At 39.3% G+C, this 13,762-nt stretch overlaps 1 protein-coding gene across 1 annotated transcript in view; it reads right to left on the reverse strand.

Moving 5' to 3' along the window:
* The window catches only part of TTN (titin), a 274,373-nt gene that overhangs the window by 176,957 nt on the left and 83,654 nt on the right, over positions 1 to 13,762 (reverse strand). Inside the window, exons 76-97 of the mRNA XM_012650762.1 lie at positions 13,448 to 13,735; positions 12,792 to 13,073; positions 12,273 to 12,551; positions 11,870 to 12,151; positions 11,438 to 11,716; positions 11,054 to 11,341; positions 10,598 to 10,876; positions 10,225 to 10,503; positions 9,851 to 10,129; positions 9,423 to 9,710; positions 8,995 to 9,282; positions 7,076 to 7,357; positions 6,574 to 6,852; positions 5,891 to 6,172; positions 5,497 to 5,775; positions 4,695 to 4,982; positions 4,306 to 4,584; positions 3,913 to 4,191; positions 3,545 to 3,823; positions 2,274 to 2,561; positions 1,846 to 2,133; positions 1,090 to 1,380 (exon numbers count right to left, since the gene is read on the reverse strand). Of these exons, the coding sequence (XP_012506216.1) occupies positions 1,090 to 1,380; positions 1,846 to 2,133; positions 2,274 to 2,561; positions 3,545 to 3,823; positions 3,913 to 4,191; positions 4,306 to 4,584; positions 4,695 to 4,982; positions 5,497 to 5,775; positions 5,891 to 6,172; positions 6,574 to 6,852; positions 7,076 to 7,357; positions 8,995 to 9,282; positions 9,423 to 9,710; positions 9,851 to 10,129; positions 10,225 to 10,503; positions 10,598 to 10,876; positions 11,054 to 11,341; positions 11,438 to 11,716; positions 11,870 to 12,151; positions 12,273 to 12,551; positions 12,792 to 13,073; positions 13,448 to 13,735 (6,225 nt within the window). The remainder of the gene's footprint in view (positions 1 to 1,089; positions 1,381 to 1,845; positions 2,134 to 2,273; positions 2,562 to 3,544; positions 3,824 to 3,912; positions 4,192 to 4,305; positions 4,585 to 4,694; positions 4,983 to 5,496; positions 5,776 to 5,890; positions 6,173 to 6,573; positions 6,853 to 7,075; positions 7,358 to 8,994; positions 9,283 to 9,422; positions 9,711 to 9,850; positions 10,130 to 10,224; positions 10,504 to 10,597; positions 10,877 to 11,053; positions 11,342 to 11,437; positions 11,717 to 11,869; positions 12,152 to 12,272; positions 12,552 to 12,791; positions 13,074 to 13,447; positions 13,736 to 13,762) is intronic.

Here is a 13,762-nt window from a genome sequence, read left to right on the forward strand (position 1 = left end):
ACCTAAGAAGAATAAGGATTTTTTGTGTGTGATTGCAAAGATTAAAACTTATATCTACTCTTTTTCTTTGAATTTTATAAATAGCTTCAGAAGTCTATAAAAAGCATTTATCTACTCAATGGCAAAACCAGCATGAATGTAAATCATGAATATAAGCTGCTGCTAAATACACATTTTGCATTTTACTAAATGTGTTTTAAAACTAAATGCATCTAACTTCCATTAAATTTGAATTTTAAGTTAAGTCAACTCAATGATATTAACTTATTAGTGATATTAACCTATTAATGATATTAACTTATTATCTGTACACTCTGAGATGGCCAACCAGATCATCAGAATTGGTAATTACTTCCAAGCTGCTTTAGGAAGTTAGTTTGTAAAGTGATTTTTGATGTGTCTGTGTCATAATTATCTGGAAGACATTATGGTCAGAGAATCAGATAAAGAAGATGTCCTTAAACAACATAGTCTATTTCTTTGTCTCAAGCTATGGTTGCTTATTTAAATACATCTTCCATAATGATACCAAACATTTTTCCACCTATCTTTTTTTCTTTTTGGGGCACATTTTACCCTTTCATCTGGGATTAAAATTCATTTACAGGTCAAAAGCTTTGGGCAATATACATTAAACAATAATCCTTTAGAAATATACTTAGAAAAGAGAACGGTTCACAATGTGATATAACTCATTTATATAACTCATAATAAGCAAAGCTAGTGCAATATTCAGTGATGAGCAATTTAAAACGTTTTTGAAGCAAAGATGCTACATAAAAATATGTATGTCACTTATGCGCACACTTCACAGTAGGCTGAGACTTCTAACTACCTGAGAAAATTTTGGGATGTGATTTAGAAATATATCAGTGTATTTGTTAAGCAACAGCTACATTGGGGAGCCACATAATTAAATTACAACTAATATATATTTTTAGTAAATATATATGGAGTGATGGCAAGTCAGTTATGTATATTAGTATCTGTTATAACTTCTGTGGTCAAGATATCAAGAGAAATGCACATCACTACCTAATAGACAGTGGAGAAAAACACCACAAGCTGGGGGCTGTGGAGATAACTAACCTTTGATGACAACTGACGACGTGCACAGAGCAGAGCCTGCATCATTGGACACTTTGCATGTGTATAAACCGGCGTCGGCCATGCCTGCCTTCCTGACTTGCAGCAGCAATGCGTTGTTCTTGAATATTATTTCACAGTTAGAAGTTGGATGTAGCTCTACATTATTTTTGTACCAAACAACAGTTATAGGCTGGGAACCAGCCACACGTCCCTCAAGTTTGAAAGAATTTCCCTCTGTTTCTTCTACTGTCTCTGAGAGTTTTTTGGTGAAACTTGGTGGGATTAGCCGCTCTGTAAGAAATTGCAAGGATATATGAAATGGAATCTGGAAGCAGGTTATTAATATGAGGCTTTTCAGAAAAAAAAGTCATGTTTTCAGTTAAAAATCAAGGCTAAGCAACTAAATACAGCATATCAGTGTATGTTCCTCAACATTCAAGCCTCCTTCCACAAGCTTATTCTCAACTGTTCTCTGACTTATGGGATGGATGATAAGAATAATTTATGGCTATTTACAGAACCAGAAATTTCCATAATAAAGGGTGGTTTTAGCATTATGTATGATATACAAAGTTTTAAAAAACTACAGATTAAAATGATCACTTTTTCTCCAGAGAAATTTATTTCCTCTTAGACATTTTCATGTCATTTGTTTTAAAATGTCCTAAATTTCATTTATCATAATAAAAACTGCACCCTTAGAATATACTATAAAATGATTATACTTTGTTGGATCACATGCAAAATAAATGATACCTTTTATATTAAGCTGAGCTGTGCAAGAGTCTTTTCCTACTTCATTCACAGCATAGCAGGTATATTGTCCAGAGTCTCCTTTGTCTACTTTGAGGATTGTCAGGTGGGCGCTGTTTTCCAGATAACTAATCTGGTAGTTTCCGCCACTTCGTATCTCTCTGTTGTCCTTGGCCCAGCTGACCTTTATTGGTTGTGTTCCCATGACGTGGCACTCGAAGTCAGCACTTTCTCCCACCACAGCAGCCACTGGGGCCAGGGGTATGTCGAAGAACGGGGGGTTCCTCCCCTCTAAGAGTCGAGCAGAAACACAAGGTTTCAGGCACGATACTGGACCATCCCAGTTTATAGAAATTGTAATAGTTTCTCCCTAATTTCATATTTGCTTAAAAAAATTAATTACAGAAATAGAAGTTTAAGAATCCACAAACCTGTGAGAATGAGCCTGGCACTAGAAGAAGCAGAGCCTATAGGATTTGTAGCTGTGCAAGAATACTGGCCCGCAAGGCTCCGATCGGTCTTAAAAATGTTGAGAGTGGCTACATTGTCTAAAAATGATGTTTGTACATTTGGGCTGTCTTTCAGTGGCTTGCCATCTTTATACCAAGACACTGAGATAGGTTCTGATCCATTTATGGTACATTCAAAAACAACTGGCAATCCAACAGTTTCTTGAATATCTCTCAGTTGTCGAGAAAATGATGGTGGAAGTTTTTGCTCTGTAGGAAGAGGATAAAAGTAATGAACTCTTCTGGATATTTTTAATATACTAAATACTCTTCTCAGAGTTATATATATATATATATATTATATATATAACTGGCATATATATATATATGGGATTTCTATAAAAAATCAGGAATTGTTAACATCTCTTGAATTAACTTGGAGACAGAAAAGTATATAGACTTTTGGAGCAAAAATTTCACTCTGGGCTGGGCGCGGTGGCTCACGCCTCTAATCCTAGCACTCTGGGAGGCCGAGGCGGGCGGATTGTTTGAGCTCAGGAGTTCGAAACCAGCCTGAGCAAGAGCGAGACCCCGTCTCTACTAAAAAATAGAAAGAAATGATCTGGAGAACTAAAAATATATATATACATAAAAAATCAGCCGGGCATGGTGGCGCACGCCTGTAGTCCCAGCTACCTGGGAGGCTGAGGCAGCAGGATGACTTGAGCCCAGGAGTTTGAGGTTGCTGTGAGCTAGGCTGATGCCACGGCACTCTAGCCCGGGCAACAGAGTGAGACTCTGTCAAAAAAAAAAAAAAAAAAAAAAAAATTTCACTCTGAGGCATCCTTACTGCACAGCAGGTGCAAAAAATCTATAAGCCAATAGAGAAATCGATTGGCTTAAGGCATGTCTCTGAGCAAGCTGCAGATTCCCTTACTTTTAAAGACTGCCTTCTTGCCATTTGAGTGAGACACTCATGGGGTGGAATTTAAAAATATATGGTCACTTATTTTTCTTAAAGATTTAATTATAGAGGCAAATGATTGCCTGGTTCTTCCAACTGAAGATTGAGTCATCTTATCTCTCTCTGTAGAGGATATGGAAAAGGATAAGCCACTAACTGCAGACAGAATCACTTAAGCAGAAAATGTAGCATTCGGAAAGATTTTCCTAAAAAGAAAGCCTTCCCCAGATATTTTAAATCTTGTTCTAAAGAAACACAAATTCATTCACTTTTAAAATATTGCAATCACCTTGAACAGTAAGGAAAGTTGATGAAGAAACTTCTCCCACACTGTTTTCAGCTCTGCAGATATATTCCCCACTATCATTAATATCAACCTGGGTGAAAACCAGTGTAGCGACATTGTTCCTAAAATGCATTTTGTAGGTAGCAGTGGGTCTTAATTTTGTATCTCCTTTATACCAGGATACCCCGATTTCAGGGGTTCCAGCAAGTTGGCATTGTAAAGAGGCAGAATCTCCAACGGTCACCTTGACAGGCTCCAACTGCTTGACAAAATATGGTGGTTCTGCAGCCAAGAGAGAGAATCAATCATGAAGGAGACATGCCAGAATCACTGTTTGTATGCAAAGATATGACTGTGCAATCATGACAAACCTAGGATCAATATTTGTGCTGAACAGGAATCTTTTCCAGAAGCATTTTCAATGTAGCAGTTGTATTGTCCTGCATCCTCTATTGTGCTACTTGGAATTTCCAGGATTGCCGATTTTTCAGTTGTAGTTATATTACACCTCTGAGAAGGAGATACATTTATGCCATTTTTCTTCCATGTAACCGAAATGGGAGGAGTTCCAGTGAATGTCCCCTCTAGGATCAGGGGTTTTCCTTTCTCTATACTGTAATCATTGAGCCTCTTCACAAATTTGGCTGGGGCTGGAGTAAACAAATTAAAAATATGAAATCATACAGGTATACACACAGACACAGACACAACTGATTACTGTATTAATGTTAATCATGTAAGCATGGGATAGCAGTCAAACAAACCTTTTACGTAGAGATGTGTTGTACAAGAAGCCTTGCCAGCTTCATTACTGACTATGCAAGTATATTCTCCACTTTGTGATGTATCCACATCAAACAACTCCAGTTCAGCAACGGTATCCTCCAAAGATACATTACATCTGTCCCCTGGTACTAGTTCACTGCTACCCTTGAACCAGCTAACACTGAAAGGAGGTGTTCCTTTTATGATGCTTGTGAAAGTGACATTGGTTCCAGTTAAAACATCCATGGGATCAGGTTTCTGAACAAAAGATGGTGGCTCTAAACACAAAAACACATGCCAGAAGACGTTTAATATTTGTGAACTGTGATGACAAAAATGCTTAATAAATTATGAAATGTGATTCTATTTTACCGTTTTTTAAACTGACCTCTCACAATCAAAGCAGCACTACATCTATCGGAACCAGCCACATTAGTAGCTATACATGTGTAGTCACCGGTATCTGATTCTTCTAGCATGTTCACAGTTAAAGCACATGTGTTATCTGTCAGGGTGGTCTGGTATTTCCTTCCACCGCTGATCTCATTTCCTTCATGGAACCAGGAGACAGAGATCGGAGGTGATCCATAAACTTTGCACTCCATCACAACCGAGGAACCAGATAGACCGTTAGTTTCTTTCAGTTTTCTTGTGAAGGAAGGAGGAACAATTCGGTCTGAATATGATTAAAAAAGCAAACAAACAAGGGACAACAGTTACAAAATGACTTGAAGAGAGAACTGTCTTTTTGGTGGAATATACCTAGATCCATCTGGCTCTTTTGCGAGGGTATCAAAGAATCCTCTGTGGATTCACACAATCAAAAGCCTGGAGCATCAGTGGGCAGGAAGTGACAGTTGACTTGCTAGGGACTTTGGTCTCTCTTTGCTGTAAATCACTATATGGTGAATAACTGCAGCAAAGGGATAGTAAAAGACCACTTTAACCTTATTCAGGGACTAGATTTTACTCCTACCACCCATTTGGAAATTCCTCCAAAAGAAAGGGATATAACTTCTGAACATGGTTTTCTTCTAACTCTATAGGTATGTTTCCTCTGGATTTGCTAATTCAGAGGCTATCAGACCCATGTTATGCCACAGAAGATGGAGCCTCCCACATATGTATATGAAAATCAGGAACTACAGGATTATAATGATGAAAGAAAAGCCCCCAAAAAACCAACCAACCTGAAACCTGCACTGAAGCTGTGCAGCTGTCTTTGCCAACAGGGTTTTGCACCTCAAAACTGTATACTCCACTGTCACTGGGTGCCACATTGATGATCTTAAGGCCAGATACTTTGTTGAAGAAGCTTATTTTGTATTTGCTGTCACTTGTCAGCTCTTTTCCATCCTTAAACCACTTAGTGCTGAGTTCGGGGGTGCCAGCCACTGTACACTCCAAGGTACAGGTATCTCCCGTGGTAACTTTTATTGATTCTGGCTTTTCTACAATTTTTGCAGGCTCTGCAATGATATATAAATGCCATCCACATTTTAAAATCAAATTGAAAAGCTAAAGAAAACACAGATCCTGGAAATGTGTGCTTTGCATTCATTATAACATCGTCTGTGTACTTACCGAGAATGGATACCGTGGCGAAGCACTCTTGCATCCCAGCATCGTTTTTGATCTGACAAGTGTATTTTCCAGCATTGGCTGGCTCTGCTCTTGAAAACTGTAGGGTTGCAATGTTTTCTGAATAAGAAATCCATATGTTGTCACTTTCTCTAACGATTTCCCCCCTATCTTTGAACCACACCACTGAAATGGGCTCAGCGCCTTCCACAGTGGCCTGCAGCTTAACTTCTTCACCAACGACAGTCGAAATGTCACTGAGCTTCTTCACAAAGCTTGGTGGTGCTGATGAAAAAGAGGAAAATCAGGTTTTAAAATGTGTGAGACTGAGAGTATTTCCCTGAAATCCTGAATGCTAGGAATCAAACCAGTGACAATGTGTTATTTCCGTTTAAGAGGCATTTTTGGTAGATGTGAACAGGGATGCATTAGAGTTTGTATTAAGTAGAAAAAGTTGAATATCTTATTTTTTCCAGCTTTCTAAATCCATCAAAACTATTGGCAAAATTATCTAAAAGGATATTTAGGAGGATTTAGAAAAGGGAAGTGGACCAAACATAAAAGGATTTGGAAAGGGAAAAAAGGGAAAAGTAAAATGAGAAAAGACACGGCTGTAGCTAAGTGATGAACGGAGTGTTAAAATTATAAAGGAAATAATGAGCAGAGGAAAATGCAGCCAATCGAACCTTTCAGGGTGACAGAACCAACACAAGTGTCGCTCCCCACGTCGTTGGTGGCTTTGCACTGATATTCCCCAATGTCTGCGACATCGACATTCAGGATGTGGATACTCGTAAGGAAATTCTCAGACATTATCTTGTACTTCCTGCCACTTCTAAGTTCTCTCTTGTCTTTATGCCAAGACACTTGAAATGGGGGAGTGCCCCGAAGCTCACATTCAAGGTGAACATCAGCTCCTTTCAGTGTCTCAACAGGATAAGGCTTTCTGCGGAAAGTGGGTGGCTCTAGAATTGAAAACAAGGAAAATTAGGATGGAGTCTGTAAATACATAGTTAAAAGAATCAGCTTTCCATTCCAGCAGATAGAGAGCGTAAAACCACCACTTTCACTTTTTTTATTGTATCCTTTGACAATTTTAAAACATCAATGTAGAGTCAAACAGGGAATTAAGAGGACAACTAGGGAGGAAGCTAATGTGAAAAGCACAAAGGTAGAGCAAGATCTGACCTTTAACTTTCAAGGAAGTGCTGCTGCTTGCGCTGCCTGCTGCGTTGTGGGCCTCACACGTGTAGTCTCCACTGTCTTCAACACTGAGGTTGTGCATTTCCAACGCTGCTACCCCGTCAACGAATGACATTCTGAATTTGTTGCTTTCTTGAATTTCAGTCTCGTCTTTGTACCATAAAACTTTGATTTCCGGAGACCCGCCTATTTTGCATTCATATCTTGTGTATTCATCCTGTTTCACAATTCTTGAAGGTTCTAGCTTCTTAATGAACCTGGGTGGTTCTATGAAACCAAGAGGAAAAACACAGGGTAAGGGATGGAAAAGATATGTATAATTCAAGATGAAGTGAGAAAAGGAATCTCTGCCAGAGAGGTCTTTAGCTCCTGAGAACAAATTCATTTGATGCCGTTCAAGGGAGAATAGTTAAGTGAACTCTATATAGGAAATTCCTAAAATAAAATATATTTATTCTTGTAAATACCCACATCAAGTATTATTACTAAAGGGCCAGGGGGTAGGGAGACATTACTCTCTATTGTACAATCCTCTTCCCAGCAAAAGAATTTCTTCTCTAGTGGCAAGGTCAGAGACAAGGGCATGTATCTCTTGGTGGAAGCCTCCTGAGGTTCTTGGGGAATGAGAGAGTTTGATTACTCTCCTGTATGTGAACCAGCAGAGCACCATTTCCTAAGGCTGTAAAGATATCAGTTATGTAACATGAAGTGCCAGAATAGTGAAATGGGTCAGATATCTTAATATTTTAAAGTGCTATTTTCTTTTATAGGCCTTAAATAGATATTTCTTCAATCTTCATACTTTCCTTTTGAAGTGGGTGAGAGCAATGCTTTCTTCATTAACTGAAGCAAAAAATTCGGGCATAGGGAAGTAAAAATGATTAGCTATATGTCATAGAGCAAATGGGCTGCTAAATCTCATTCCATTTTAATTTCAAGATATTTATAAACTACCACCACAAAAACTCTTAAAAATGCTCTACTGGGTTAGGCCAGCAGTCCATTAAGTTAAGTATTTAATTTCTGACAATAGCAGCCATAAACATGTGGTATAAACACATGATTGCCTTCCATAATATCAGATGTTAATGTACTTAGTCCCCAGCATCATCTTCCACTATTATTTAAGTGGAGTTAGAGGAGGAAAAGAAGTCGACCTTATAATTCTCATCTGAATTCTTCTTAAAGGGCTTCATAGTTTAGGGCTCTGATATACCTTAGAGGGACAAAAATCCATTCATTTACTAAGTACTATGGAAAATAAGTCATTTGAGATAACTTCCTTTTTTTGTCTTATAACTTCTTTCTTTCTTTTTCTTTTGTTTTCTTTCTTTCTTTTTTTTTTTTGAAACATTGTTTCTCTCTGTCACCCTGGCTAGAGTGCAGTGGCATTATCATAGCTCACAGCACCCTCAAATTCCTGGTCTCAAGCGATCCTACTGCGTCAGCCTCCTGAGTAGCTGGGACTACAGACGTGCGCCACCACGCCAGACTAATTTTTTAGTAAAAATGGGGTCTCACTCTGGCTCAGGCTGGTCTCGAACTACTGACCTCAAGCGATTCTCCTGCCTCAGCCTCCCAGAGTCCTAGGCCACTCCTGGCCTGTTAACTTCTTTCAAAGTAGGATTTTCTTGCAATTCTATGAAAAGTTTTTGTTCACTGTCCCTGGTGTCTATTTTTCATCTTTGAAAATGGACTTTCAGTCCATGTTTTCCCAGTTTTTTTTTTTTTTTTTTGACAAAACTGTTTTAAACTGATCCTATTTGGAAGGCCTTTGGTCCACTTGATCATTTCTAATCACTAGATCATGGTCCTAAACATAGCTCTCAAGTGCACCCCCCTGCCCCATATTTTAAGGTATTGAAAATGTAAAAGATATCTTGTTACTTATCTCTAACAAGTACCTTGTACACCAAGCTGAGCAGAACAAGAGTCTTTTCCAGCGACGTTGCTCGCGTAGCACGTGTACTGCCCAGCATCACCTTTGGCTACTTTGAGAACTGTCAGAGTGGCAGTATTTTCTACCAAAGTCATCTTGTAGTTGCCTCCAGGGCGAATTTCTCTGTTATCTTTGGCCCAAGTGATTTTGATTGGTGCAGTCCCAGTTACATGACATTTAAAAGAACCACTTTCTCCAAGAGCGACATCTACTGATACAGGCTTTAGATCAAAGAAAGGAGGCACTTCATGCTCTGAAAAGAATGAAGACCAACATGGTGATTTTGGTTTCCATGCTCCCAGACATGGAGCAGAAATCAAATGGCATCAGCCCTTTGGTAGCTGGGAGCAGAGAAGCTCCTTTATGATGAAGGTGGTGCAATGTCCTACTCACCTGAGAGAATGAGCTTGGCACTGGATGAAGCAGTCCCAAGAGGATTAGAAGCTGAACAATTGTACTGACCCACATGACTCTGGTCAGTTTGCAAAATCTGAAGAGTTGCTACATTATGAACAAAAGATGTTTGTAAATTAGAATCATCTTTCAAAAGTACCCCATCTTTGTACCAAGACACTTGAAGAGGTTCTGAGCCATTGATGCGACATTCAAAGGCAACTGGGAAGCCAAGAGTCTCATGAACATCTTTCAATTTTCTTGCAAAGGAAGGTGGAAGTTTGCGCTCTGCAAAGAAGTTATAGATAATCCTTATTTACAAGAGAGAAAACATCCACAACATATTTAAATCCATTAAAATTTTGATGTTTTTAAGAAAATGAATCTGTCAACACACAGCAAGACTTGTTAAACCAAACCATCATCACCTTTGATAACAAGCACAGCCGAAGAAGCGACTGCCCCCACGCTGTTTTCTGCTTTGCACGTGTACTCTCCCACGTCGCTATGATCCACTTTATTGATTACTAAGGAGGCAACATTATTTTTGAATTGCATTTTATATGCAGGAGCTGATCGTAGCTTTGTGTGCTCTTTATACCAAGAAATTCTAATTTCTGGGGTTCCATCCACTTTACACTGTAAAGTTGTAGGTTCTCCAATGGCTGCTTCCACATGTTCCAGAGGTTCAATAAAGTAAGGTGGTTCTAAGATACAAAGGGTGGTGATCAATCAATCAGTCTTGCTAACTAAAAGATTTGTCTTAAAAGAAAGAAAAGAAAGCAATAAAAAGACAACACACCTAAGACATACACTACAGCTTCACAGATATCTTGACCAGCCTCATTTTCTATCAGGCAACTGTATTGTGCATAATCCTCTACTGTGCTCTCAAGAATTTCCAGTATTGTAGATTTTTCTGTCATTGTAATGCTGCAATTCTGAGACTGTGAAAGAGGAAACTCATTCTTCATCCAGCTCACCGAAATTGGCGGCGTGCCAGTATATGTGGCCTCAAGAACTATGGGGCTTCCTGTCTCCACATTGAAATCAGCCAATCTTTTCACAAAGGTGGCTGGTTCTATAAGGAGAAAACAGGAGGGTACAATTCACATCTTCAAGTGAAGACTTAGAAAAATTTTTAAAAGGTGCATGCATTGGAGAAAAGAGCAAACCTTTCACAAAAAGATGTGTGGTACAGGAAGCACTGCCAGCCTCATTAGTAACGAGGCAAGAATAGTCTCCACTTTCCGATGGCTGCACCTCAAACAACTCCAGTTCTGTGACAAAGTCTTCCAGAGAGATGTTGCATGACTCTCCGGGAACCAATTCCCTGCTGCCTTTAAACCATTTGACCGTGAAGGGAGGACTGCCACTAATGACACAGGTGAACATGAGGCTCGTTCCAGGCAAAACTTCCGCAGAACCAGGGATTTGTTCAAAAGATGGTGGTTCTAGATATCCCGTAGGGAAGGGAGATTAAGGGAGAAAAGAAATGCAAGTGAGAAGTGCTTTCGCTACTTCAAAGAAAGGGAACTAAGACTAAAAATAAAGAAACTCTGGGCAAGGTAGGTATTAAGGCGGGTGGAAGAGGCTTGGAAGAAGCAGCAGCCCTATCCTTGCACACTGACCTTGGACAGTCAGAACTGCCGAACATTCCTCGGAGCCAGCCACGTTGGCAGCCACACACGTGTATGTGCCCGTGTCAGAGGGCTCCAGTAAGCTCAGATTCAAAGTACAGACATTTTCAGAAAAGCTGGACTGACATTTGGGCCCACTAACGATCTCATTTCCATCCAGAAACCAGCCAACTGAAATCGGGGCCGAGCCAGCAACTCGGCACTCCAAAACAACCGAGCCCCCTACGATGGTGTTCACGTCTTTCAGCTTGCGGATGAAGGAGGGAGGCACGACTCGATCTACACAGAGAAGGGTAGTTTTCCATTTAAAAAGAAGCTTTGTTTTTTTTCCCCCCGAGAAAAACTGTAGATTTGTAAAGACCTCATTCTACTCACCCGAAACATGGACAGATACAGTGCAGTTACTTTTGCCAACACTATTTTTCACTTCAAAGCTATATAACCCCTTGTCACTCATTTCTGCAGAGGGGATTTTAAGGGAAGCCACTTTATTGATGAAAGTAATGTGATGTTTTCTGTCTGCAGACAATTCTTTTCCATCTTTGAACCACTTGGCTGAAAGTTCTGGTGTTCCGGCCACTACACACTCTAATGCAAAAGGATTTCCAGTAGTGACAGTCATGGGTTCAGGCTTCTCTATGATTCTGGCTGGTTCTAAAAGAAGAAGTATTTTGCATTAAAAACAAAGTCACCATTCAAACTCAGACTGTAATCACTATATTACTGGACAAGAGTAATACTTGAGGAAGATAATCATGGGTCGATTAAGTTGATTTTTTCTCAGACTCTATATACTTTGCTACTAACCTAGTACAGTCAAGACTGCTGAACATTCTCTCATTCCGGCATCATTTTTGATTTGGCACACATATTTTCCAGAATTAGATGCTTCTGGACTCCTGAGTTGGAGAGTTGCAATGTTATCAACGAACGAAATCTTAATGTTTTCACTCTCTCTGATAACATCACCTTTGTCTTTCAGCCAGACAACAGAAATCGGCTGGAAGCCTTCCACTACAGCCCGCAACTCGACAGCATCCCCAATGAGGGTTGAGGTGTCACTTAGCTTTTTCACGAATCGTGGAGGTTCTAATGAAACAAATTTGTGGTTTAGAGGAGAAAAGTGTGAGAATCACAGACACATGGATTATTAGTCAAGAAAGAAAGATGGAATGAGGAGGCACACATTTTCGTGCCCACGTATACAAACCTTTGAACTTGACAGTGCAAACACACGTGTCACTTCCCACCTCGTTAGTGGCTTTGCAGTGGTATTCCCCGATGTCGGAGGCCTCAAGATTAAGGATATGAAGACTTGTATCAAAATTTTTCGAAGTGATTTTAAATTTCTTGCTGCTTCGAACTTGCTTTCGATCTTTAACCCACACTACTTCAAATGGGGGCGTTCCCGAAATTTCACATTGGAGAATCACATCAGAACCTTTAAGGGCTCCTAAAGGAGGAGGCTTCTGGATGAAAACAGGAGGTGCTACCAGAAAAAAAAAAAAAAAGAAGATAAACAATGAGAACATTTGCTTACATAAAAATCTAGAAGCATTAATGATTGGTGTAACCATATGACAACACAAGAAATGACATTTCATGAAAACTAGTTTAAGAATTGCAAGCAAATAACCTTAACTGGCCTTTTTATTTTGGAGCTCATAGCACTGCTGAGAAAGAATCCAAATCAGAGAAGGAAGAAAGCAAGAAGTTTCGTGTGTCTAACCTTTAACTGTCAGCGCTGTGCTGCAGCTGGCGTCACCAACACCATTGTGAGCTTCACAGATGTAGTCCCCACTGTCCTCGGCACTGGCTTCATTGATGGTAAGCAATGCCACGGAATTAATGAATGACATGTTGTATTTCCAGCTTTCATGAAGTTCACTGTCATTTCGGAACCATGAAACTTTGATTTCTGGGGAACCACTTATTTTACATTCCAGTTGAATGGATTCTCCCTGCTTTGCGATTTTTGAAGCTTCTAATTTCTTAACAAACTTTGGAGGTTCTAGTAAACCGAAGGAAAACATCAGTGAGGGATATTTACATGTTAAAATAGCTTATATTTCTAGTTGAAGATCCCATAAATTCATATTTAAACTGGTTTATTATTAAGAATATAGTTTCTGAGAATTTTGTGGTAAAATAAATTCAGCAGTAGTCTTTGTACTCTGATAGGATTACACTTAGAGATACCTTAACTTAAAGAACAATATAAAGGGAAAACAGAACTTTGATTAATGTTGCCTCCCATGCTAATACACAAATTCTAACAGAATCCAGTTAGTTTATCTCAAACATTTAAAAATTAAAGAAACTTTTGTAAGACAATTATGCAAAAGTGTTAAAGAATAAATATTGGTAAATTCTACATAACGATACCTTTTACACTGAGTTGAGCCGAGCACATGTCTTTGCCAACATCATTTGTTGCTTGGCAAGTATATTGACCAGAGTCTCCTTTCCCTACTTTAAGAATTCTCAAATGAGGAGTGTTTCCCACACATGTGATTGTATAGTTTCCCCCAGGACGGATCTCCTTGTTATCTTTTGACCAAGTGATTCTCATTGGTTGAGCACCAGTAACATGACACTCAAAATCAGCACTTTCTCCAGCAATAACATCTATAGATACAGGCTTGATGTCAAAGAAGGGAGATTTCTTAGGTTCTGGAAGACGAGAAGAAAAGGTAATGT

The sequence above is a fragment of the Propithecus coquereli genome, unplaced genomic scaffold (genome assembly GCF_000956105.1).
Source record: "Propithecus coquereli isolate 6110/MARCELLA unplaced genomic scaffold, Pcoq_1.0 Scaffold34, whole genome shotgun sequence".
Classification (NCBI taxonomy): Eukaryota; Metazoa; Chordata; class Mammalia; order Primates; family Indriidae; genus Propithecus; species Propithecus coquereli.